This window comes from Tinamus guttatus, unplaced genomic scaffold (assembly GCF_059628265.1).
Source record: "Tinamus guttatus ecotype Peru unplaced genomic scaffold, ASM5962826v1 Tinamus_guttatus_pri_ptg000472l, whole genome shotgun sequence".
Classification (NCBI taxonomy): domain Eukaryota; kingdom Metazoa; phylum Chordata; class Aves; order Tinamiformes; family Tinamidae; genus Tinamus; species Tinamus guttatus.
Window position 1 is genome coordinate 5,777,022 of NW_028289006.1, and position 26,321 is coordinate 5,803,342.

The 26,321-nt window shown below is 42.2% G+C and overlaps 1 protein-coding gene across 2 annotated transcripts; it reads right to left on the minus strand.

Annotated features, from left to right (window-relative positions):
• Positions 1–118: 118 nt before the first annotated feature.
• NUDT4 (nudix hydrolase 4) lies at positions 119–23,324 on the minus strand. 2 transcript variants are annotated; one of them, XM_088532942.1, is made up of 5 exons: positions 23,031–23,324; positions 10,337–10,447; positions 3,022–3,066; positions 1,840–1,924; positions 119–424 (listed from the first exon to the last, which is right to left on the minus strand). In XM_088532942.1, the coding sequence occupies exons 1-5, from the start codon at positions 23,127–23,129 to the stop codon at positions 222–224; spliced, it is 543 nt and encodes a 180-aa protein (XP_088389068.1). In that variant the 5' UTR covers positions 23,130–23,324; the 3' UTR covers positions 119–221. The 2 variants fall into 2 exon arrangements, with proteins under 2 accessions (XP_088389068.1, XP_088389067.1); XM_088532941.1 differs by having other exon boundaries at positions 1,840–1,927.
• Between the last annotated feature and the right edge of the window lie 2,997 nt (positions 23,325–26,321).

Genomic DNA, 26,321 nt, shown 5'->3' on the forward strand with positions numbered 1-26,321 from the left:
TTTTAAAAAATGGCCTATTAAGGCATCTTAAAAAAATCCATATATGGCTTTGGTTTGCTGAAATACTATTTTACATTGTTAAAAAGGAAAAACATATTCAACAAATCTGACATTATAACGCATTCAAATATTTTACTTAGAACTGACAGTTATACAGATGCCTAACGTGTGAACACAGCTTCTCCCCTGCGATTGCATGAACAGAAAGGGCATCCCAATGTTTATCTCACAGTAGAGGGCAACCCAGAAGTCTGTGCAGAAGTGACATACAAGGAGTTATTATCTGGAAGCGGGGGAACCACAGAATTTCCATTAGTGGGTGAGCAGCTCAGTTTCAGTTTTTCCAAATACTCTGCATGAACAGGCTTGTGACACTGAAGGACCTTGATGGCATCTTCTACTTTAAACCATTCTCTTTTCCTTCCTGGGGGAGTAATACACAAAAATAGTTACAAATTAGCAAAGAACACTGTGGAAATCTGAAAGCTAGATTTGGCTTATTTCTTTTATTTTAGAAACACATATTGTCAGACATAAGATACAGACTGAATAAGTGCTGAGAAACCCCATGAACATGAATTCACTCAAATTCACTGAAGTTTCATAATAAAGCATTTCAGCTAAGGCCCCCTTCAGGCAGCAACTGCTGGGGAAAAACCGCATCTACTCCTTAGGTAAAGAAAGGGAGCGACTCAACCCTGCCTTGCACAGCAGCCATGTGTGAAGACTGCACGTGTAGGCAGTGAGCAGCAAAACAAGGTGGTCTTGGTCTGGCTCAGAAAGCGGCGCTCCCAAGACATTCAGCCATGAGGATACTTGTGCCACCTGAACACTTCCAAAAAGAACACACCATATACTAGAGAAGTGTTTAGGGTAGTGCTAAGACAAACACGTTCTTCAGCACTACAGGCCTCTGAAAATCTTTATAGATGAGGATAGTGCTCTGAAAAGTGGAATTGGTCCCGTTCTTTCATTGGCTTGACAGTGTTAGTGACACACAAATACTATACTTAACACCAATATAGCCTGTGCAAGCTGTTCAAGACCCAGATGTGGCTCATCTCAGCAGTTCATTCAGCTCTAGCATCTCACTGCTGGCAGCTCTCCCCCACATGACATGAAACAAGTTGTCAGTAACCACAGCCAAATGCTGCCCTCTCCCCACCAGCAGGGCACTAGGCAGGACCAGACCAGCACTGTCCCCAGTCTGTGCAGTCTCAGGTCAGAAACCTGAAGAAAAGCAACCAAAGGAGGTACCTGTGCACACCCCAGTGCCATCCTATCTTGATACATGTGTGGATACATATACACAGGCCCTCATTTCAATCAAGCTACTACACAGCTTTTGATACCCAAAGGGTTGGTAAGTCAAAATTTAAACAGACAAATACGATGAGGTCTTCCATACACTAAGCATGGAACTAATGGTTTACTTAGAATTGGTGAGTGCAATTAATGAAATTAAATGCAATATAATTAAAAATATCAAAATAGATCCATCCGGTATTGCGTAGGGTCAAAGCTACATAAAGAGATAGGTACTGGTGGAGAATACCAGAGTATCCTACCTTTAAGAAAGACTTTTGTATTATAAGAAGTGAGATTGCAACTAAAAATGAAATTGAAACTATCTCAATACATAGAATATATAGCAAAAGAATAATACAAAATACTGAAGCAAACCTAGTTATATTTTTGTAGAGGTACAGAAGAAAAGCATGGCTACATCCAATTATTTCACAGAATAAAGATTCTCCCCATAATCAGTAACAGATTTTAACATTAAGACAGACATTTAAGACATCAAGTGTAATACATGAGGACAGAGGAGAGGTTTACCTATGTTAACTGAATCCTCCCAGTCTTCCAGTATTTCCGTCACAGTAAGAACATAAACATATGTCCTATGCTTCCGATCTTGATTCTGCTTGAATGTTAGAAATAAAGGTTTTAATGTACATCAAATAGTGTAAATAACTTGCAGACTTACCACAACTATAAGATTAGATGTTACTTGACCTGAGGTTATTTTTCCCAGCAAACCACAGGGCAACATGCAGAATTGCAGCAATAAATCAGTTGTATTTTAGTTGATCAAAGCTTCCTTGTTACCCTGAAGTGGAAGTATTGGTGCTTGGCAGCCTGGTGCTCATTCTGCTCACCATTAAACAGCCACCAGTTTAATCAGATTCAACTTTATATTCAGCTATGAGCTCATGATTATCTACAAGTACTAGTTATAAAAGGGGCTTTCATTACCTTGCTGTAGCTGAAGAAAATATTTTAAGAACAACATGACATGAAATTCTTCATTTAATATTTTTTTAATCTTATGAATTAGAACTAGAACAATGCTCAAATTCTGCTGAATGGCAAAACTATTTCTGGAACCTGAGGGAATACCTGAAACAGTGTGATTTAACCAAAAATGTAGAACATTTGTTCATGGAAAAAGGTCAGGAGAAATCCATCTGAAAGCTGTTTTTAAAATGATTGGAGAATGTAGAGTCATGACTACTAAACCAAGAGACTTCCAGCTTGCACACCGTACAGTGCAGTGTAGTACACTGGATGTATGTGAAGACTTAGGTCTGCAATTCTAGACACATGGACTTTTGTCTGGAACTTGCAGTTTGCCACAAAGCCAGCACTACAGAAGCTTTATCTAGAATGTAAGGGTTGTTGGTAGATGTTCCAAGCCTGACACACCAAGAAGTCTAAGTTCTGAAATATGTAAAACTGCTAGTGGTTTTATTCTACATGTTAACTCCATTTCTCCAAGTACTAGCTAAATCCTTCCAGAAAACTTATCAGTTCAGGCAAAGGACCCTATTCAAATTTTTTACGCTACGTAGCATCAAGAGTCTAATACTTCAGCCAGTAGCATTAAATTTGCACTGTAAAATTAAAGGCAAGTCACAAGAACTTTACAGTTTGACTCCATTGTGTAGAAGTTACTTTCTGTGGTTCATCAGCTCTCTCAAAAATAACTTTGTTTTAAAGGTAAAGAAAATAGCTCACCTCAAATATCCCAAGCAGTCTGCCTAGTTTTCCCTTTACTCCAGCCTACAGAAGAAACAGAAAAAAAAAGTATTAACATATGTTTTGTTATTTCAAAAACTAAAAATACTGTAGGACCAGTTTCCTACAAAAGTAGGAGTCAACCTCTTAGTTATTTAGCCGAATAACTTGTTTAGAGTGTTACACTGCCTTGAGTTTAAATTTTGAGTATTTTAAATTTTGAGTATTTTACAACACAAAAGCCTGGCCTATTGTGCAGATCAAAGAATGCACGGATCCCCCAAGCTTTCCATGTAGATCACAACTGTTTTAATTGGTCTTTGTGAGTTACTAAAGAGCTAAATGACATTGGTATTGAGATTAACAATGACAGTAGATGAGCAAGAGATAATGAGTAGTAGTATAGTAATAAACCTAGAGCAGGAATCTTTAGAGCTCCGCTATTTCAGAGAAGTGGTTTTGTTTTAAGTTTTTAAACTGCCCCTCTGTATCAGCTTCTGCTTAGTAATTTTCTTCAATACAGTTAAGCTGGCCATTGTATTCCACCAACATTTTGAAGTTTGGCTTTCCATTAACAGCACTTTTTCCAACAGAGGTCATTTATATTCATCCATGTATTCTGAAAAAATCTGCTTGAGACAAAAACATATGCAGCCTCCTGGCAGACAGTCATTTACATTTTTGTCTTGTCTAAACATACTTAAAGCAGGGCTTTTAAGTGCTAGGATGATGTTTTCTAGCCTTCAGTCTTTGTTTCCAGCTTCAGAGAAGGTCACTGATGTTTTATGTTTTTATACAAAGGACCATATGGATCTTAATTACATTTTGATAAGCAACTCTGGCAGACAACAGGGCAGGCCTTAGCAATAAACTAGTGAAGATCTTACAAAGTGAACATTTCTGTGCCTTTCTTTTTAAGGCAAGCAGATGGCTGGTGCTATTCATTAAGCAGCTTTGATGAAGCAAGTTTAATCTCTGTTCTGGAAACCTCAGCAAGCGTTTGCTCATCTGGAGCAGGGACCAGGCCCAGGGTTGGTGCGGAGCCCCGCGCGCCATCGCGCCGGTCACGGCCCTGCGCGGGGACGCCCGCCACGGCGCACGCGCTCGTGGGCCTCCCATCGCACAGAACAAATCCCCGTGTTTGACCATTAACAGCGACGCGGTGTATCAGCTGGCTGCACGTTCACTTCCACCAGTCTGTTCAAAGAAAGCTGATAAGCAACTTTAGATGCTCTCAAGTTCAGTGAGCTACAGCCTCAGTAAAAAAAACGTGGTTCACTATGTAGGAGTGTTTCCCGCCTTTTTTTATTAAAAACTATTTTGGCTGAAGCAGCCCCTGGAGCTCTTCAGCAATCTCCTACTGCAATTATGTTGCAACACAGAACAATGCTGAATTACACAGCAATTCACACTGGATATGTGATTAATCAGCATCTTAATCACAGCCATGATAAACTAACTTGCTCATTTCAGGTCACAGCAGATTTCTAGAGCAAGGCCAGCTGATACCCTCAGAGCTATGGCTTAATAGAGCCCAGCATGGACTCTGCAGGCTTCACGGCCACCAGAAAAGCTTTTTTAAGTACCAAAGAACCACTATAAAGGAAAGACAGAACCAAAACCTTCAAGATACTAGATGCCATTGAGAAGTCCTGTTTAGCTAGCTCATGGGTTTGTTAAAACAAGTGCATCAGCTCACACCACAGGCATGTTCTCTTGTCCCTCCATGCAAGTTCAAGCACTTAGATGATTAATTCTGAATGAAATAATTAGAAGCACTATTACATAAAGTGGGAAAATCCCCCCTACCCAGAACAGAACTTGCATTTGTACAACCACACATGGCTACACTAAATATGGGATTAGTATTCCTGATTTCTACTTACTGCAGGCAAAGGTGTGCTTCCAAAGTGAAGTATTCTTGTAGACAGCATTACCTTTAGAAAGATATATACCCTAAAGTAGAAAATGCAGTAACTAGGCTCATAATTCCTCTCTGAAAATAAGCTATTCTGACCTCAATCACATCTTTGGAATTCAAAACCTCTCATTAGAATGACAGTGATCACTTTTTAAAAGATTTTTACCACACTGTAGCTCTTTCAAAACGTATAAAGAGCAAAGTGCTAGACCAAAAAAATGCTTCAGCATTTTCCTAGAAAGCCAAGTAAAGCTCCGTTTTCCCAAGTACCAGCTCCTACTCCAATACATTGGTGTAGTGCTAAACTTGGAACCATTTGCCTTTAAAACACATCTTTCCTCCTTTCACATGCCCAAAAGTTGTCAAAACAAAACAGTTAAAACTGTTAAGAGAATCCTATAGACTACAATAAGCAGGGAGAAACACTAAAATTTGGGAGAAAAGGCCGGTGAACCAGCATTTCCTTCTGCAGACAAGCTGTGGAATTAAGCACTACGCCCACACAGAATTCCTTAGGGCTTGGCCTGAGCTCCATGTAGATAGCGTATTACATCTGAAATTATGCATATTTTAGCATTAGACTAAATACAACCGCAAGAGGAAGAACTGGCCAGCTCATCCCATGATCCTCCGGCCTGGAAGCGGCTCGGGAGGGACAGCGGGAGCCCCGCTGCAGCGCCAGGCACGCAGCCAGACCTGCCTCTTCCTTCCCGCAGGTGGAGCAAGAGCCACGCTGCAGCGCGCTTCTCGGCACAGCAGGGCACAAAGCTGCCTGAAGGTTCCAGATTTGAAGAGTTTTTAACTGTGGGAATTGTTAGACAATATTTGAAATGCTACTCTTGAAGAAACAGCACGAGGTTATTCCTGCCCTATCTTGCAAACTTACATAAAACCAGGAGAGCATCTGCTGCAACCTTCCCCCTAGAAGGCAAGGCTGTTTTCAAGTCTGTGCCTAGTCCTAGCTCTAAAACACACATCCATTTTCCAGAGATCAAATGCTCACTGGAGCAGATTCCCGTGAGAGGTCACGGATGAAGTTACTGCCATTTCCACTGGTGCAGCAGACTAAGCATTGTGCCCAGTCTCCTCTCCTCAGGAGCTCCATTCCCACAGGTCACTGAGGAATTATGCGTTTCCGTGGCTGCCATTTCAGGCTAGGATAAATACAAACAGAGCAAGAGTAATTTTTTCCAAGGGAGGGCAGAAGAAAGTGGGAGAAACTCCCTCAGTTCGAGAGGCTGAGCAGCAGCAGCTTGCCAAGCTTCACTTATTTCTTATTTCCCTTTGACCATGGCATGTGCAAACAATTTCCATTTCCATCTTTCATGCTACCTAATTAAAGGATTAAGCTCTAAGTTCATCAACAGGATAGCTCATTTAGAGCAGGTGCAATTACTTTGTTTTACACTAACTTTGGCATTCTAATTTCAGGCTTGCAAAAAAATGTACCCAAGGAACTAGACAATCTCTCAATTATTATAACCTGTTAATTGACAGTTATTTGTTCTATACTGCGTTTCACAGCCACACTAAATCATTTTAGAGGTAAAACCCACAACACTATACAGTTTCAAAAAACATCATGCAGACAACTGCAGCACACGCATCTGAAGGATTTTTTTATAAGGGTTTTAAATACAACACTACTAGTGGGAAAGTGAGGGCAATTTAGAGCCCATGGGCTTCATACTGTGAAGTATATTAGCACTTCCACCATTAGGAAATACCATGACACCCACCAACTCAATTTCCCCCTGTTAAGGAATTGATGGAAGCTGCAGGCTGGTTTGCACATGACCCAATACTGAAGCAGCAGCAGCTCCAATGACTGCTGCAGCTTCCTTTGAAGTTTACTCATTCACAAAACTCTTTACAGTTCACTTCACTGTGCTGTGTCCAGCTCGCAAGGTGACATTGACCTTAGTATAAAAATAGAAAGGGCAATTTCTAAAAAGGGTAGAATGAACTTCCATGGCTCAAGCAAAAAGCACACTGGCTTTTCTTCAGAAATGGCACTTTTCTTTAGTCTAATGGCTATGCACAAGACTTGTGCTGTAGCTTAAGAATATTTTAATGGAGGACATGAACTCTGAAGCTCATCAGCTATACAGTAGGAAAAATCCAAGGCTGAAGTGTCTGCAAACAGTTTTCGGTTAAAGCTACCAGCTTCTGAGAAACCTTTACACACACAAGCAAGCCCAGCCAGGAGTCTACTGTGGCCTGCAGTCTGCTTTTCTCTGGAAAGGAAAAAGCAATTGCCTTAAGAGCAAGCCAAAGTCTGCCTTGCCCCCACTAGCGACATACAACTGTACAACCACCTCAGCCAGCTCTGCAAGAGCTTCAAACTTGCTATTTCCCCCCTCCCTTAAAGAAACACTCGTGCAGCACATAAGCACTAACATTACCATCTTCCCTTCACACAGGGACTCAGCTTTCCTGCCATGAAGCCTCTTACTAAAAATTCTGATATCTAAAATGCCACCACATGCAGAGAGCATCTATAGGGCAGCATAAAGGCCTTGGAAACATTTCTTAAACTGCAGTTTGATCTGTATCTGCTCTTAAGATCCCCTTGTGCATTAGCACCTTAGTGAAACACAGCTAGACAAGCTATCAGAGGAACAGGAGGCTGACAGCTGCTCTCAGGATGCAAAACACCCTAAGAGGGTCAGTACTAGATACCTTTGAATTCAGATTAAAGGTGGAGTGTAAGGATCACTTGCAAAAAGTTGTTCTCTCACTACAGACTGTAAAAGCATCTATCATCCCTTAGCTACAGTCTCAGACACATACATGCACTTTCTCTATAGCGTACTGAAGGTCAGTGCCCAACACTTCCAATCACTATTTGAAATGACTGCAGAAGTAGCTTCAAATAAGGTACCTTATCATGAATTGTAACAGGCACAAGGCAAGTTCGAAGGCCCAAGGCTGAATATGCAGGATGTAGATGTTATCAGTCCGCAGAACAGAATACTGCTTTCTCCTAAGCATCTGCCCAGCAGAATTTTGCCTTGTTTGTACATGATTGATCCCTTATGCTTTGACTGACAGGAGCAAACACATGGAGCAGAGTGTTTCAAGTCTGCTGATGTGAAAGACCTCATTCCAAAAGGAAGAATTCTGGCAGAAGGAAGAAAAGCTATTCCTGACCACAAAATTGTGTGGACACCACTCTACAACCACAATGTATGGCCTTTTGCTCTGCCCAGACAAAAACATGAAAGAGTAAGACTGAGCTACAGCAGGTATTACTATTTCTCACTTTTTGCCTTACTCTTTTCTGCCTGCTGGTATAAAAATACATCCACAAGAGAAAAATATCCTTCAAAATAACTGACTTCTGGTATCAGTGTCCAGCTGCCATCAAGTTCTCACACTACTTCACATACTCTGGGCTTTTACATGAATAGTAAAATTCCCACAGATGTTTATACCATATAATATACCATCAAGTATTTCATTCCTTTCCCCTGTCCCAGCTTAACTTTTGCCAATACTCATTCCTTCTTGTGCTGCATCCATATAAACATGCAAGAGAAAGCCTGAGCAAAAGCCAAATGAATAGGTCTTGGAATAGGAACAGTTGAAAATATTCTTCCAACATACCCAAAAGTGTAGTGAAAGGCTAGGTACAACCCCAATATCACAGCTCTTGCCACCATATCACTTTATGACATTAACCTGAGACCTGCGCACATCACTTGCATCACCTACAAGCTAAGTAGCTCAACCCATGGCAGTTTGAGAAGCTAGTTAGTCAAACTCCCATAGTGAGTTTTAGAGCATACTAACTGAGGATGTGTCCCTTAAAGACAAACTATTACTCACCACAGAAAAGAGACTGATTCAGTTCAGCTCTTTGACGCAGATGAGACTTTTTTTATCCTTCATCTTGGATTGTGTCTTAGGTCACCACAGCAATTAGAACTACAGAGGCCGCACGAACTCTGAGCCAGGACCTGTGTTTAAGCCAACCCCATCACACCCAACAGCTGGAAGTGTCAGAAGCTTCCCCACAGGTGCTACTATTGCCTTTCATTCCTAGAATCCTAGATCTCTGCTCCTTTCAAATGGCAGGGAATTGCCCTGTGGCAGTCTCCTTTGCTCTTATAAAGATTGCAGTTATTCGAATACCTCTTACGCAATTGAAAACTGGATCTACAGCAAAACAATAGAGAAGGAAGCCTAGAATAATTTTATACCAGTGATGCTTATTCATTCTTGAGTCGTTACAAGGGGTCTGACACTACTGAACTCTGAACTATTCTGTTCCTCATGTAAGGGGAGAGCAATCACAGGATGACAATCCACTCTCATTGACACCAGAAAACAAACAACTCTTGGGCCCAGTTGTATCTATATCAAGCTCCTTAGCAATGACAACCTAGGTGAACCAGTCTCAAGGTAAACAAGCAAAAGCAGCAGGTAGCTATTCAGAAAGCCTTTGCACATACTGTTTAGTGACAACGTGTGCATGTTTTGCACTAGCCAAAATGGAATGAGAAAACTGTCTAATACCAGCCACAAGTGTGTACCTTGCAGTCTTACTCCCTAAACACTTTCCCCATAAAATCTTATACTTTTTTGCCTAAGTACAATGTAAAGAATTCAAGTTGATTTGTGGTCACTTAAATTTAGCAATAAATGATGCAAGCTCAAGTGACTCAATAGGACTTTTTTTTAATTTGATTTTGTTAAATATGTAATAGATGACACTAATATTTAATATTTTTAACATCTTGCCTCAGACTATTATTATAAAAATTGAATTTAAGTAGGAACTAAGTACCCTAGTAATGGAACTGCATTTTTTCATCAAGACTTAAATGATTTTGACTGGGGAAAGGAGCAGTGATAGAACAGCAGACCATATCTATGATACTTTCCATATAGGTAGCAGCCTTCAAGATGTTTACAAGAACTTTTTGCCACTGAATTCTCAACTGCTCAGTTGTGTGAGTTTCTAATTTCTTTAGCATAGCTTGGAATTTCCTCAAAGCTTTGCTTATTTCTTTCTTTAGAAGATGCATATCTATTAAATGTTTGTTCACTTGGTCTTTCCTAGAAGAGCTAAATATCAAAACATTTTCTGCATAAACTGCCATTTTACCACTGCATCTCACTTGGCATAAAGTCATAGTCACAATTCCAGTGTGTGTAGTCAGAACATCAGCTTTGAAAATATATTGTTGGGACAAAAGCTAACTAACTCACCTCACTAGATACCCCAGTTCTAACACAGAACAGCAGCACAAGACATCTAAATTTCTCAGTCGTGGATATTAAAGCCAAATCCAGCACACAGAAGGTAGAGCTCCCTCTTTCTTCCCAGTCCCCACCTGAAGCTATTGGCAGCATAAAGGGGCTGGGAATCTATTTTGGTTTTGTTACCTCTTCATACACTTCTCTGACTGCTGCTCCCCCGGGTTCTTCTTCTGGTTCCATTCCTCCTCCTGGTACAATCCACTGATCTGGGTACCGGCTACTGCTCACCAACAGCACCTACAAATAATTGCAAATCACTGTTAAACATCATTTATGTCTTGCTATACGTACTCTTACTGCAGTGTACTTGTTCATCTGCCAATATGGCTGTAACTTTTAAAAATGCAGCACAATAGCAATCAAAAACTGTGACACTGCAGTCAGTGAAAGCATTGAGCCTTAAGGCTTCCAAATCAAGACATTTGATCAGATGTCTCTGCATGCTTACTTTCTTCAGCGCAATGTAAAAAAAATGCAACGTACATAAAAATGAAGATGTACAGCAAAAATCACAGCAGAATTCTGCAGCATTGAGTAAGTTTTAGGATCATATAAACTGCAAAGTGTTAAAGACGAGGCGTTTTCATCACAAAAGTTTAATTCCTGAGTTAAATATTGAGTTTTTGGCCAAAGAATAGAACTTCAGAAAACACTTGTAACTTTTAACCTTAGACAAGCTTCTTTTCAATAATTGAAGTCACATGTTAGCATAACATATTCACAATACTGCATAGCTATATGAGGAGAATATTTCATGGGCTCTTGTCCAATTTGGTTACTTATAACATTTCTCTAGAAGGAAAGGCTGTGACAAGTTGTCTTTTAGGTTATTTTCTAATTTAACAAGACAAATTCATTCAAGACACTAATTCCACCTAAAAATTGAGTGTATAGCCTAGCTACATCATTGATATATACCTATTTAATAAACATTATTTAGAGGACCTGCCTTCCATAGTGTCCAGAGCTGTGAAAAAAAGAAAAACACACTTTCAGCCACTTAGGAAATTATTGGAGTTTTCAGTATGTTCTAGAACTACAGAACTATCAGAACAAGACCTTGATTAAGGAAACACATGGAAAAGAGACATGCAGAAACACACTATGTTCTGGACAACACTTACCCTGTTGTGCCCTGCGTGAAACCAGGGAGTGAGGAAGAGGATCAGTGCTCGAGTCTTAAGAACAAACTAGCAACAAGAAACTTGTTTTAAAGGTTCAAATGTTCACTGGAGCCAGATTACTTGATTTGACAATCAAATCCTCATCAGCTACTTGGATGGTTTTAAAATTCATCTCCATGTTGGATTAAATAGGAAAAGGATTCCTTGATGAAAGCAAGAAAGGGCAGCTTGCATATAATGCGTGTATATATATGTACTCACGCACACACTGTGTCGCTATAGCACTTACAGAAACACAGTGCAGGCTCATCTGCAGAAACCGAGAAGTGTAATTAAACTCAATGTAGCCACATTTGTGCATATTGAAACGCATGACAAGAATTTGTAACATTGTAACATTTTTTACTTGCAATACTTATTGCAAGTAATTGTAAAAATGTGCTCTACTTGCAATAAAGATTCATCTACATTAAGCAAAGAACAGATGAGAGAGTATTATTTAGCACAAAATCACTCCTAACATCTGACCTAGAAGTTCAGTATTTCAAAGTATTTTATTCAACTACCTCATCCAATGCCCCAGAAATAGACAAAGACAACAAGGTAGTCTCAGCCTAGTCCTTATGACAGTTGTTGTTCCCAATATCTTTGCTAACAGAAAGCTCCAGCAGAGGTACTCAGTTCTACTAAACATGGTTTCAAAAAGCTTTTGAACACGCAGTGAGTGATATGGATGCTCCACCTACAAAGAGGAGCCACTTGGCCAACGCTTAAAGAGCATTTGTAAAAGAAACAAGTTCTGAATACACTTGTGGGATCCCAGGCATGAGCACCACACATTATTTTCTGCTGAGCAAACCAGTATGCGCTGCAGTCATGTGAAAGCGAGCCACAACGACCAACAAAAGGAGGGCTCCATCGCATTAAATCATTCCCAGCTTAGTACAATGATTTTAATCAGGGTTCATTGTTTAGTTGAGGCTGAGCATAGATTTCCTAATTACAACTGGGGGATAAATCAGGTTTCTGCTCCTGGCAGTGTAGCATAAAGCCAGAACTCTTTTTAAAGTTTTTGTATATATATATAATTGACTATCACTAGCCTGATCAGTAGTCCATTGAGCTGAAATTTATATCTATTAGTTTTAATTAACCCTTAAAAAGAGCATAGGTGAATATATCCAGCAAGTAACCAACACTAAGACATCATTCCACTAGACAGGTATTAGCTACACATACAGTAAACCCAAAGTGTTATGGACAGGGAATTTTGGCAGCAACCTGAAGCCCTGCTAACCTTAGAACTGAAGTGTTTTCTCAAGTATACCTACTTCTAAGCCCTTTTCTCCTCTGATCCCATTGCTCTTACAGCTAAAAGGGATCACACTAGGGCAAGCTGCACAATTCTTTCTTCCTGCAATATTAAAATTTGAAGCCAATAGGGCATGAGACACCCACCAAGGGGTAAGCTAGCAGTTTACCATCTAGAACATTTCACTGGGAACACTGCCAGCTGATAGCTACCAATGCTAAGACTGCATGGCAAGGCTTAAAAGGACCCCAAGAAAGACTTTTAGTTAAGGTAGCAAGCAATCTTGGACTTAATTGCCCCCTTTTCTGGATTCCTTCCAGAGGGTATAGCTTTCAGGTATTTCCATCCAACCAGCCATGCAGATCTCTGTGCCTGGCTGACTAGGCTGTAAGTCACTTAAGGCACCAAAGAGCTGCTGCAGCTGCTTAAGAGTGCACAACTTCACAAAAGTGCAAAGTCAGAAGCAAAACTGGCAGCAGTTCAATTTCCCTTAAATCACAAAAAGCAAAACAGGAGAACAGAGATTCAGGTCACCTGGACACCCTAGAGAAAACTTTTCTAAGGTTGCTTGTGTTCAAGTAGATACAGTAATTAAACGTTAACACTGCACTGTTTGAGGCTATGCAATCCAAGTTTTACATAAAAGTTTTTTTAAATGTTTGGAAGAAGAGTACTTTGCTTTATATACAGAAAAGCTGTATATCACATCCAAGAACACAGAAAGGACTTCAGACTTCTCGCATCATCTTACTTGCTAGTGACCACTGCCTTTCCCGTGTCTCCGAAGTCCCAGAGCTGATGAAGAATTCTCCTTAAAGTAAGATTTCCAGAATACACAGCAATGGCATCAAACCTGCTTCCCTACTTACAGTCTTTGGAACAAGAAACTTAAGGGTGAGGGTAAATTGTTATTTTCCCCTCACCAAGTCAGGCAACAGCATGGCAATTCAACTAAGAGAAGAAGGAAAGATTCTTCCACTAGGACTTGCTGACCAAGATTTTACCCTCACTTAAAGCCCAGAAATAGCAGTGACCTTTGAGCATAGTGAGAAAGAAACTGCTGGCCAGCCTACTTGTAATAAGCAGCTATCAATCTGCTTAACCAAGATACAGTTAACCCAAAAAGTAGTAATTACAGAGCATGTGGCATCATGGGACTCACTCACTATAAACACTGGCTCTACAGATAAACAACTAAAGATTTCAAGAAAAAGATGCCAAAATTTTGGCCTATTTAAGTTCTCAAGTCAAGAGAAAGTTGTGAAACAGCTAGCAGCCATACAATCCAGAAGACTAAAATGCAACAATTCACAACACAAATTACTGCCAAAAACCATTCCTCCATATATTTTTCATACTGGGTAATCCAAAAAGTAGAAAGTGAGTTAAGGTTATACAAAGTTTCAGGGTTGCTGACCTTCCTTAACTGCAGCTTATGAAAATGATTACGTTAAAGCCAGCTTACATAGAATAGTTCAGGTTGAAGCTTTCTAGGCAGAAGAAAATAAACCTCCGGGCTGCAATCTGCCTGCAAGGCAGAACTGTCCACGGCGTGAAGCAAAAGGCCACCATAGCCCAGCTACAAGACTAGATTTTTTCCTACAGCAGATATTTGCAAGAAAAGGCACACTTACAGATGAAAAGGCTAGTTCCATGGACAGTATTTAAGAGATGGTCCATGTCTCTCTTCAGAGCCTAATCAAGTGTACTCCTCTCCTTCGCACTGTGCATCCCATCTTTCCTCATCAGCTCCGGCTAGTCAGTCTCACTGCTACACCCAACTTGCAGTTTGAATTCCCAGAAAGGGAGAGCTGGAAGTCTCCCCTTTCCTCTCGGTATCTAGTGCCAACCAGCACTTGACAGCAACAGCTTTCCAGAGGGGAAGTCACCAACACCTCTCTCCTGGAAGACTGGAGCTGGGCTGCAAAGAGGGAAGTGCTAGGCAGGCACAACAGCCCTGCAGAGGAGGAAAGGACATAGGTGTGCAGACAACACAGCACACAGCTCCCCACATGGGTAAAGCTGAGCACATGCTAATGATTCCAGAAGCATTGAACTAGTCAGACCAGAAACTCAAAACAGTAGCAACAAGCACCTCTCCAGTACAAAACAGAGTGCCAAAGTGCTATTTCAGAGCACAGATGTTCTCACAGTTGCCAGAAACATCTTAAAAAGGGAGGGGGGAAAACACCATTCTGAGAAAACAGCAGGATCCCTTTTGATGAAAGGGAACCAAATTAACACAACACACCGCAGAAAATTTCAGCCTACAGGCTCAGTCTGTGAAAGCTAAGGATGCTTTAACCCAAACAGTCAGAAGCATCCATCAAGCCCTGTAGCTTGTTTTCAAGTGTCCATTAGCAGATGCAAAGAGTTTTTTAAAACGTATAATACTCCCTAACATTCTTGCAGCCTCCAATTACTTTCAGCTCAGGAACACTCTTAGAAGTGCCAGGTAACTACTTTGAATGCTGCAACACAAGAACAATACAGAGCAGCAAGGAAAAGCATGAACTTCTTACAAACCCTGTCAGAACTTTAGAGCAAACACTTGGAATATTCACTGTATAAATCCTGCAGAAAAGCACATATTTGAAATTAGAAAGCTCATTTCAGCCTGCTACTGTATTTAGCAACTTCGTTAATCTAAAACTTTTTGCTATTTTAAGGATCATTGCCTTATTTCAGTAGTTCTAAAATAGTTTCTCAGTTCTCCTATAGGTTACCACAGTGCCCTTGTCCTAGAATATCACCGTCTCATTTTGGGCTCCAAAAATCTGGAAAACACAAGTCCTTACAACAGGCGACAGCAGTGCCACACACACAGCCCTTAGTAAGGAAAGTACTTTCCCCTTCCTGACAGCATTCTCAGCAGATCAATTGCTTGGAGACCTCACTCCTTGCAGCAACCACTTTCTAAAAGTCTTCAGAAAGGTGTTACATGTGCAAAGCTACTGTATAGTAGTAAAAGAAACTCTTAAGCTGAGCTTTTGCCATACTTTAAGACCTCAATTCAGGCCAGGGTCGCAAGATATTTCCTCTTTCCCCTCAGGCTGGCGGAAGGGCAGCTGGTTTGGCTGGGGCCCAGTGGGCAGCACGAAGCCACATGTTCAGCCAGGTCCCCCTCCCCAACCACTGCACGGCCACAGGGCAGCGCCGCAGGAACAGGCACGGAGACACGGGGCCAGAGCTGCCCATCCTTAGACCAACCTAAGCCAGCTCAAGAGCCCCTCACACATAACCAACCGTTCACCAAAACGCACAGTGTCCAGACACGTCAAGTTAGAGATGCAATCTCAGTTAACAGAAACTGAGAAGTGGTATATTAACTGGATGTACATTACTCCTAAATCTGAATAATTTGAGCACAGTATCTTGAAAGCAACCCAGGAAAACAGATTCTGAATCTTTCACTTTGTGAAGGAAGTCTAGAATATCCTCCTTACCACACTCAAAAGCAACATTTTATCCACAGCTTTCTGGAAGTCACTGGGTTATTAGAAAGCTATTCAATGTGCAAAATAAGCATCAAGGTAGTAAAAATTAAGTAGAAGATGACTCTTCCCACACTTGAAGATTTTCAACAAAATTTTGATATAAACTATGAAAACATTACAGATCACTTTACCATGATGCTTGGTCATCACTAGTGCAACTCTACTGGGTAGTATTCAAGAGATAACATGTAAAAATATGTATTTCTGTATCACAAAATTTCAAAATCTTATCTGCAAATGATTTTTCCTTTGAGGCCTTATGACTTTAAGATTACATGACAATAGCAAGAAAATCAGCTTTTTCAGGAAACATTTTGCCCTGACAAAACTATTACTTAGCTTTTCACACAGAATTCATGTATGTGGGTGACAGCCTGTCAGAGTGATTCAGAATTGGAGTATTTTCCTCCAACTTGGTTCAAGTAGCTTGTTTTCACCTTAAGACAGAGTGTGCATATAAGAAACAGACAGCACTAGTACTGCAGCATTCAGAAAACTTCCTCACATCAAGTATGAGAGTCACCTATAGCATTCAGTCCCTTCCGAAACGTCAATATTCTTCTGAGAATGAGATTTGATAGGACTCATGGTGCAGTGAAGGGTGTAGTTCTTGCATCCATGTAAGATAATAGGTTCTTGCCCCGCCCTCCCAAAAAGCAGCAAACAAAACCCCAGAGGCATCCATAAAAGCCAGCCCATCCGCAGGCCGCTTCAGTCCCCAATCCACCTTACAGTGCAGCCCTTCCCCTGCACTGGCAAAGGCAGCCCAAGGGAGAACACACAAGGCACCAAGGAGAACACCCAAAACTCACTTCTTCGCAACTTGAAACCACAGTCTAATCTTGAGCAGCAGAACCCCCTTTTAGTGGTTACTCAGCAACATAATCCATTTGACTACGGGATCAGCTCCCACGTACTTTTCAGAAGCAACAGCTCCCAATCTTTGGGAGCCATTCAGCTGTAGGGAGAGACATGACAAGATTACTTCTTGACAAGCACCAGTTACATTTTAGCCTTTGTAGCCTTCAAGGTACTTTGAGGGGGGGAAAAAAAAAAAAAAAAAAAAAAAAAAAAAAAAAAAAAAAAAACAAGGACAGTATTTTGAGTATTTACATTCACAGGACTACTTTTACTGAAGTGTTGTAGCACTAAATTAGACTGATGTTCCATAAGACCAGCATCTGCTCAAAGCCAAAAGCATGTTTCTTCAAGCTGAAGAACTGGAAAAAGCCACCTAATGAAAATAAAGTTTATAAATATTCTCCAAAAAAAACAAGACGGAAAATACAAACCAACTTGCAATCTGTTAATTCACATACCTAAAAAAGTTGTTTGAGAAAACTTGGCCACAAATCCTAGCTAGCAATAAATAAATAAATAGCATGAAAATTCTGAACAGTCTCTTTTCTTTTAGAGATTCAAAACTTGGAAGCTTGAACACCACTGAATTCTGATAATTCAAAGGGAAGGACATTTTAGCCACAAGTGTAAATATTCAAAGCAAACTCAGGATGGGAAAGTAAGCTATAAAGAATATTTTCTGAAGCACCTAAATAATCACAAATATTTCTAGTTCAAAAAGACAGCACTTCCCAACTGAGACAAAGCATAAAACAGGTTTTGCTTCAAGACACACTGAGCTGATGCTAGGCAGGGGCAGCCACAGGGCTTTCTGCCCCCAGCTCTGCTTGAGCAAGGACACCACAGGCACAGCCAATGCCACAGTACTAGGGGGAAAACTCCCTGAACAGGTTTCCCACTGAACAACTCATGGCTGGCAGACTTCAGTATCTAAAAAGACACGAGTTAAGGCTGAAGCCTTAACTGTCAGGTTGATAACTGAATTCCTACAGCTTGCAAGTACATTGAGATTTCATCTCTAGCAAGCAGCTGGAATTTGCCAAGAAGCTCCCAGCTCGGCACGAGGTGTATACACAGCAACTGCAGAAAGCTGTTTTGCTGCAGATAACAAAGCTTCTGCACTTGCTAAGTTAGCAGCCAGTATAAATCTCACCAGCAACTTAACATTCAATTATTTTTCTTAACCATAATACAAGCTTAAGCCACGACAGACTCATAGGAGCCTATAGGGATGCATAAGCAGACACATACACTTTGCAGACACGCCACAGCCAGCGTAAGGATACATCAAGGACCATTTTGGAAGCTGTTAGAAGGAATCTATCTTCTAAAATTGAGACCTACAAATACAAGAAAAACAATGATGTTCAAGTTATCAGAAAACAGCAAGGCAAAGCTAGAGAGGCAACCATTCTCCAACAATTAATCCTCCTAGCTGTTAGGACTGCCGAAAAGGAGCAAGACAACAACAAACCCCACAGCGTACCCAAGCTGCGTATCAAAAGGGATCATCTGATAGTATATAGGCATACTTTAAAATATAACGCATCAATAGAGTAAGCTAGATCACCTGCATCATTTCCTAGCCCATTCTGGAGAGTGTGCCAACCTTAAATATGGAATATAGCTGTCACATCCCACGTCACACTTAAAGCATACATTATCTGTGAATTACAGCTGAGGGCTTACAGTGAAAGATAAAAGACTCCAAATGACAAACTCTGGGTTACTTTGAAAGTTTACTTAAAACTCCTAACACACCCCATCTCATACCTAGCCAGGTGATACCTCTAGGTCCTTTTTAACCCTCTAAAATATTGACCTTTTATAAAGAAGCTTTTCTGAAAAACAACAAAGTTGAAGAGGTTATGAATGACACACAAGCATATGACTAGCACAGAAGCTACATTTTCTATAAGAGCGTGACAACATAAATAGCAGTTACTCCTACTACTGTCTCAACAGTAACAGGATACCCTTCTCAACTGATTTTACCTTCTATATAAGGCTGAACAATAGAACCAGAAAAATATAATATCTGGTGAAGAGATTTTTTTCACTAAAAATTCACATTAAACTACTTATAGAACAGTCACTAAACTGCTGGTTGAACGCTTAAGTAGAACTGTTAATGTTACATTCAGCTACAGAAAACAGCATCTACAGATGCTAAAATAATTAGAATATACTCAAGTTTTATATTCAAGGTATTTAAAAATAACTGCCAATTTATTCATATAATGTGGTTGATGGAAGTATAATCAAATTAGCTTTTAAAATGCTGTAGTTATCCAAATGGTTAGAAAAAAACATTAATGACTGCTTGTTTTTGCAGTCATAAAAGCCTGCCTTGTTCTCTGCTTGGAGAGGCAAGGATTTCCTTGCCTCTCCTCCACCCAGAGCCCACAGCAGCAATGCTTTATGCAAACGCAGTGTGCAGGGAGCACCCCATGCACACGCATAGTACACAAGGCCTACAGCCCCAAAACATCTCATCTCCATGGTCTTGTGTTGTTTTTCCACAGGATTTTCCCACTTTTGTTCCAAGGGCAGCTGGTACCTGCAGTCATTGCTCCAGCCCCTTTATCACCCCCACTAGGCAGTCAACTTTCCACCGTATCCGGCCCTCCTCACTGGAAGTCCAGGAGGATCTTTTAAAGCACTCAAACATCCAAAAAAGTATCACCTGCCTATATAGGCTACCATTAAGTTTCATATTCAGGGAAGAAAACAAAACAAACAAACAAAAAAATCACACTATCACAACATGAAGGCTGTGAAAGCTAAACCAAGAAGGGCTAGGGCAGTAAACTGACTAACATACTGACATGGAGTGCTTTGAAGAAGATGAAAGAAACAGGAAGGGAGGATTTTGCAATGGTTCATCCAGACAACCAGCAACTGCTGCAGAAGTACAGACTTTATGCTATAAAGCCAGCTCTGAAGGTTGAGCAGCAGCTTTTGACAGGTTACGAAACCATGGACAAGCACAATTTCCACCCCATAACAAAAAGCTTGCTTAAAAAAACTACAGTTTGGCAGTAAAAAGAAAAAAAAAAGAAAAAAAAAGCACACTGTCTAACAGGACAGTGTCCTAGTTGGAGAACAGCACTTCAGTTGCCAGATTTGAACTGTTTGCAGGGGCCACCAGACTGAGTTTGACCTCAGGGGTATTCTACAGTCCACCCATATTCTGAAACAAGAAGCAAACAGTGAAATAAAATATGGCTTAACCAAAAATATTTAAATTAACATGGTAATTCAACTGATGTATTATTTCATTATCCACAGAGGTCAGCTGTAACCTACGCTTCAATAAGGCTTCCAAACATAAAACTACAAAGGTAGCACAAATTCTACAAAACATGTGGGAGACAGACCAAGAAGCAATAACAGCATCTTGTACTAGAAGATTAAGAGTGGAGATCAGGTATCACTTTAGTGACCAGTCTTGTTTCCATCGATGATTATGATGAAGAGTAATTGCTGAAATTTACAAGTTTCCAAACCAGGAGGTAGCATCCATAGAGGAAGACCAGAATATCAAAAGAGGAAATCCATGATTTTGTATCAAAAGCTGCAGAGAAATGTTTAGTTAAGGAGAACATACAGTGTCCTGTGTGCTAGACTCACAGCTTCTGCTACCAGTTGAGAGGTCATGAAGTGAAAGCAACTCAGCTGCTACTGCTGGTTGCAAGGTATCTGCCCAAGAGCTTTGTAATCAGGACGGAAACAGGCCCTGTCAAGGAAGAACCTCCCCCCCAAAAAAGCACAGGCACAACTAGATATGAACCCCCCATTTAGAAAGTTGGGGTTGATGCTAGAAGATGAGTTAATTTTAATTAATTGTAAAACTAACAGAAGAATGTGGCAAATATTCCTCTGGACACAAGCTAGTCATTTTAAAGTCAGAGCATGCTCCATCAAGAGACCATCACAGACAATACCTCCATGTAAAAACCTCAAGACTTTGCTCTCTCACTTTAAGACTCCAAAATGGAGCACACTGCTAAGTACTTATGTCAGTTACCTGCATGGGTGGAACAAGCTCTCATGCCTCATCTCCAGGGCAGCTCTCAGCTTATGGGTCTGTAATAACCCCTGAGGGTTGCAGGGTCAGATATTAAACTGTTTTCAATAGCTCCTACAGAAGTCTACTGTTTCCCCTGCTCCCCCCAGTCACTTCAGTTGTTCTTTTCTGCTTCCTCAAAGCCAAAGTTACCTGGCACCCAAAGATCCCCAGAGTTGTAAATCAGCTGAATTCACTAAAGAAGGGAAGTACTCAAAACCATTATATGCAGTATGAAATAAGCCTACACTAAAACACATTAAAAACAGCATTCAAGAACAGCAGAAGCAGCCCTCGCCCAGCAAACCTGAGGAACATGGTTGGTAATAAAAAGTAGCAGCCAAGCACCAAGCTTAAAAGAGACAAGTCTATATGAAGGCAAGTAAAGAACTGTTAAACCCACTGGTTTATTTTACCACTGCTCCTCTGGAAGTCAATGCTTTGAAGCTGATTTCAGCTGTGTGCACACCTGGGAGCAGGGTTATCCCACCTTCACAGGACCCCTGAAGCACAGGCTCTGCCCGTACAGCTGCTCCAGCCGAGATAGCCCAAAGCTGCAGCCTCCACCCTAAGCGCAGCCAGGCAGAGCCACCACCATGCGCAGCACACTAAGGCACAAGCAGTATTTGCAGTAGCCTTATTCAGATATTTTCACAGAGCAAAAATCTTTTTGGCAGCAGGAAATGAAGACTGAATGGAAGCCACAGATAAGTGTGACCTCAACCATGGATTTTCAGCTACCAGTGCTGTGAGAAAGCACCTCAGTGCTCACAGCTCCACCAAAAAAAAAAAAAAAAAAAAAAAAAAAAAAAAAAAAGCTGTCTGAACCCCAAAAAAGGCCAAAAAGGGTTAACAACCAACAAGAATTACTGAGGCCACACAAATGGAGAAGCTTGCTGGAGTACCAGAGGTGCTGCTGAAGCCCAGAAAAAGCTTCACCAGCGGTAAGAGCTTCATAAGGTTTAGCAAAAACCAAGTAGTGCAGTCACAAGGCTGTATTTATACTACACAGAGAACAGCATATGCCAGAAGGGTTTTTGCTCAAACTCAGAGATCAGCACTTTGAGATGGGGCCTCTACCTACCACATTTGTCTTTTGCTGGATATACTTAAAGATACACAAGAAAATTGCCATATTAACAGGCTGGAGAGGACAGCAAATGGGAGAAGAGGGAAAAATAGCCCTAACACTTAAGGTTATTTCATAACCATTTAAAAAAAAATAAAACAAACAAAAAAGTAAAGGGCACAGTGTTGGCCTGAGAAACTATTTAAGCACATTGTGCAATGAAACCACCCAAGAAGTTTTCAGGTAACTGCCAAGGTACCTGACCTTGCCTGGGAATATAGGGCAACTTCACTGCTGCCTCCGGAGTCTGCTGCAACATAAAACCACCGCTTTGCCCTATTCTGCTTCCCTATTATAAAAAAGGGCTCAAAACCCACCCCGGCCTCATCACACACACAGCTGCTTACACAAATATCACTAAGCAATATTTTATTCGCTTGGGTTGTGGAAGAAGGACAAGAGAAAAGGGAGGGCGCGCAGAACACGTCTCTAAGAGAGCAGAGCCCGGCGCTCACCCGCGGCGGGCAGCGCTCCCCGGGCGCCCGCGCAGCGCCGCTCCCCGCCAGCCGAGTTGCGCTAAACACACACATAAAAAACACATTTTTATGTTATTAAAGCATTATTTCAAGCAGGGGGTTAATAAAAACCGCGAAATTTCGCCCGCTCCCCCACCCCCCCGGCAAGTGCCGCCGCGCCCGGCGGCGCGCAGGGCCCCGCGCACCAAGATGGTGGGCGGGCGCCGCCGACCCCCAACCCCGTCCAGGGAAAAGCTTAAGAAAACCTGTAAAACAAGTAGATAAGTAATAAATAAATGAATAAGCGCGGCCGCGTGTGCGCGGCGAGACAAAGGGCGGCGGCGGCCCGGCACGTGCGCGGCGGCGGGCTCACCTCGTCCTCCCGCTCGCTGCGGAAGCACAGGCACGCCGCCCGCTTCTTGTAGCCCTCCCGGTCGTACGTGCGCGTCTGGTTCGGCTTAAATTTCATCATAGAGGCGGTGACACCCCCGGCTGCCGCCGCCGCCGCCGCCGCCGCTCCGGGTCTCCCGGTGGAGCAGCCAGGCCAGCCCGGCGCCCGTCACAGCCGTGCCGCGCCGCCGCGCCCGCCCCACGAGCGCGGCGCCATGGAGGAGAGCGAGGCGCAGGGCAAGGAGGGAGGCTGCCCCCGCTGTGCTGCCGCCGCTGTCCCGCTGCCGCTGCTCCGCCCCAGCGCCGCCGCCGCCGGCGCGGCCGCCCCTGCGCCCACTATTTAACCGTAGGGCGCATTCCTGCGCCCGCCGCCGCCGCCGCCGCGCCGCAACGCGCAGGCGCAGGGCGCGGGGCGGAGCGGCGCGCGGGGCCGGGCGGAGCCGCCGCCGGGCCGGGCCGGGCCGGGGCGGGGCGGGGCGGGGCGGCGGCGCCTCTGCTTAGTCACGGCGGGGCGCCGCGGAGCGCGGGCAGCCGTTGGCGGCCGTTGGCGGCGGCCGTTGCCTGGGCGCGCGGGGCGGCCTGAGGCGGCTCCTGTGTCCGCCTCGAGCGGCATCATGGGGGGCGCGCGGGGGGGAGGCACCCTGGCATCCTGAGTAACTTAATGATCCCAAACCGCCATGTTTGTGCCGCGACCTCTGTTTCCAACGGCTCCAGACGCTGCGTGAAGAGACTTGCCGCCCGTAGGAGAAAGAGGCACGCTTGTGCACCGGCACGCTTGCGTTTGTAGCAGGCACTCATCCACATTGTCCCGCAAACGCGTTTCCTTGTCGGGCTCCTGGATGCTCAGGAGATTGCCCTCTGTTTTCAGAGCGGGCTGATGTGTGTGCAACATCCATCCTGGCTGCATGTTGTTCCAGAAACCCCACAAAGAGCCTCCCTGTTTTTTATTGTCTTTTTGGTCAGCAATAAGTCAGACTTGCTAGCTTTTTTTTTTTTTTTTTTTTTTTTTTTTTTTTTTTTTTTCTTCTGTAACCAATACAGTGAAGGGAGAAGGGTTCATCATCCCTCAAGCTGTCAGGACAATTTGGATTTTCATTTCAGAGTTTTTGCTAAATGATTGGCCAAGCCAATATCACACGTGAAAAATCACAGAAGCTGAAGAAGGGGAAAACACAATCATATTGACTGACATTATTATATTGAAGTTATAATTGGCTGCAAAATCAAAGCACCAAATATTAATAAATTGCCCCTTTAATTTGCCTATATACATGGCTTTACTTGTGTAAACATGTGTCTCGCTAGAAGGTCTCTGCCTCTTTCAGGAGTTGGGTAGCAGGGCGGGATTCTTCAGTGCGGATCCAGGGCTTATTTCCTTACTAGACATCATTAGTCAGAACCCGGGCTGCATACAGTTTTGCTTGTTATTTCGTGGTTCCATTTCGGATTCATCCCTAATCAGAACAAAAATTCCTTGTGAAGGAATGGCTAGTATCAGATACAGTTAGTATCAGGTCTTTTTTGTTTGTTTGTTCAAAGTTTAAAGAGTTAAGATTGGAATCCTGGGAGAGCACCGTAGAAAAGATGAAAACATGTTTGTGATACCAGTATTCACAAACATGTTCGTGATGCAGAAAAAGTACTGTGGTGCAATTAAGCTCAAGGGCTCCAAATTAAGATTGCATGGTTAGGTTTTGTACCAATGTTTTGCAGCATTTGATTTAGCATTTGTAAGTATTGGCATCACTGCCTTTGTGATATTTGTATGTAGTTTTAAAGAGACATGTTTACAAACAACATATTTATTTATTTAATGCAGCACAGTGAAAGAAAATCTTCTGACACTGGTCTGCTTGTTCTCTCCCCTTACAATGGAACTCATCTTACTTTGAGCTACCATTTTGCAGTTTACTTTTCTTTTTGAATTACCTTTTTTTTTTGGGGGGGGGAGGCTTCACCTCCCAGGCAATTGGAGGAAACTGAAGCCGGATTTATCCTGAGCAAGAGCACTGTCCAAAGATCAGATGCAGTCCGACTCACTCCTCCCACCCCCCAAAAAACAAACAAAACACTGGACTGCCAAATGAGAGCACAACACACAAACCCTCTCTCTTGTGAAACTCTATGGTTCTTAATCACGTACTACAACAGTGAGAGCGGGAAGTGGTAGTCTGCAAGATCAACGGGTCAGTAAAAACCACAGACTGGCTGTGGTTGCCTTTCCCAGTCCACATATCAGATGCAGTAACAACTTAATTCTTCAAAGTTCTGTAAATTAATTGGGGCTCCTTTTGCTTTCCTAGAAGGTCCAACTTCTGCTTACATGTACTTAGGCTTTTATTTAAAAGCACTTCATTTATTTTATGAAAATAGAAGAATCCATAAAGTAAGGACAAGTGAATCCCAAAAGTAAAGTGGTAGGATCAGGGGCCTGGAACATCTGCCCTATGAGGAGAGGCTGAGGGAGCTGGGCCTGTTCAGCCTGGAGAAGAGAAGGCTGAGAGGGGACCTGATCAATGTCTATAAGTACCTCAAGGGAGGGAGTGGAGAAGATGGTGCTGGCCTCTTTTTAGTGGTGGCCACTGACAGAACTAGAGGTAATAACTACAAACTGAAGCATCAAAAGTTCCACAGGAACTTAAGGAAAAATTTCTTGACAGTGAGGGTGACAGAGCCCTGGAACAGGCTGCCCAGAGAGGTTGTGGAGTCTCCTTCTCTGGAGATCTTCAAAACCCGCTTGGACGCAGTCCTGTGCCACGTGCTCTGGGTGACCCTGCTGGAGCAGGGGGATTGGACTAGGTGATCTCTAGAGGTCCCTTCCAACCTTAAGCATTCTATGATTCTATGATTCTGTGATCTTTGGGGGTTTGGATCTTGAGAGGATTTTTTATGATCTGTGGCTCTAGAGTATTCAGGAGGCTCAAATTTTCAAGTTTTGGGGTTTTGATCCTCTTTTAAGTTGTCGTCCTCTTGTTTTTTTATATATATAGATTAGCCTTTACTCAGAAGTCAGCAACAATTGTTTTTGAAATAGTCAAATCATCAACCACTAGTAAGTAATGAACATTTCTAATGCAACCATATATTCATATTCCCAGTAGTTTGGTAATGAAGCATTATCTTATTTTTTGTTAATACATTTTATTAGCACTAGGTACTGACGCAGGATCACAGAGTTTATATTACCTGAAGGAATTGTTACAGTATTGTACCAAAGGTCTTTTTTATTTTTTTCCTCCTCTCAGTGAAGAAGTTCTGCTTGGAACTTGCACAA

Bases quoted from the DNA above. Each gene is read 5' to 3' on its own strand.
- NUDT4 (XM_088532941.1), bottom strand. From the start codon at position 23,129: ATGATGAAATTTAAGCCGAACCAGACGCGCACGTACGACCGGGAGGGC. The intron at 3,067-10,336 runs GTAACAAAACCA...TTTCTTCTGTAG, and splicing joins TCAGAGAAGTGTATGAAGAG to GCTGGAGTAAAGGGAAAACT. The intron at 1,928-3,021 runs GTGAGCTATTTT...CTAACATTCAAG, and splicing joins GACTGCTTGGGATATTTGAG to CAGAATCAAGATCGGAAGCA.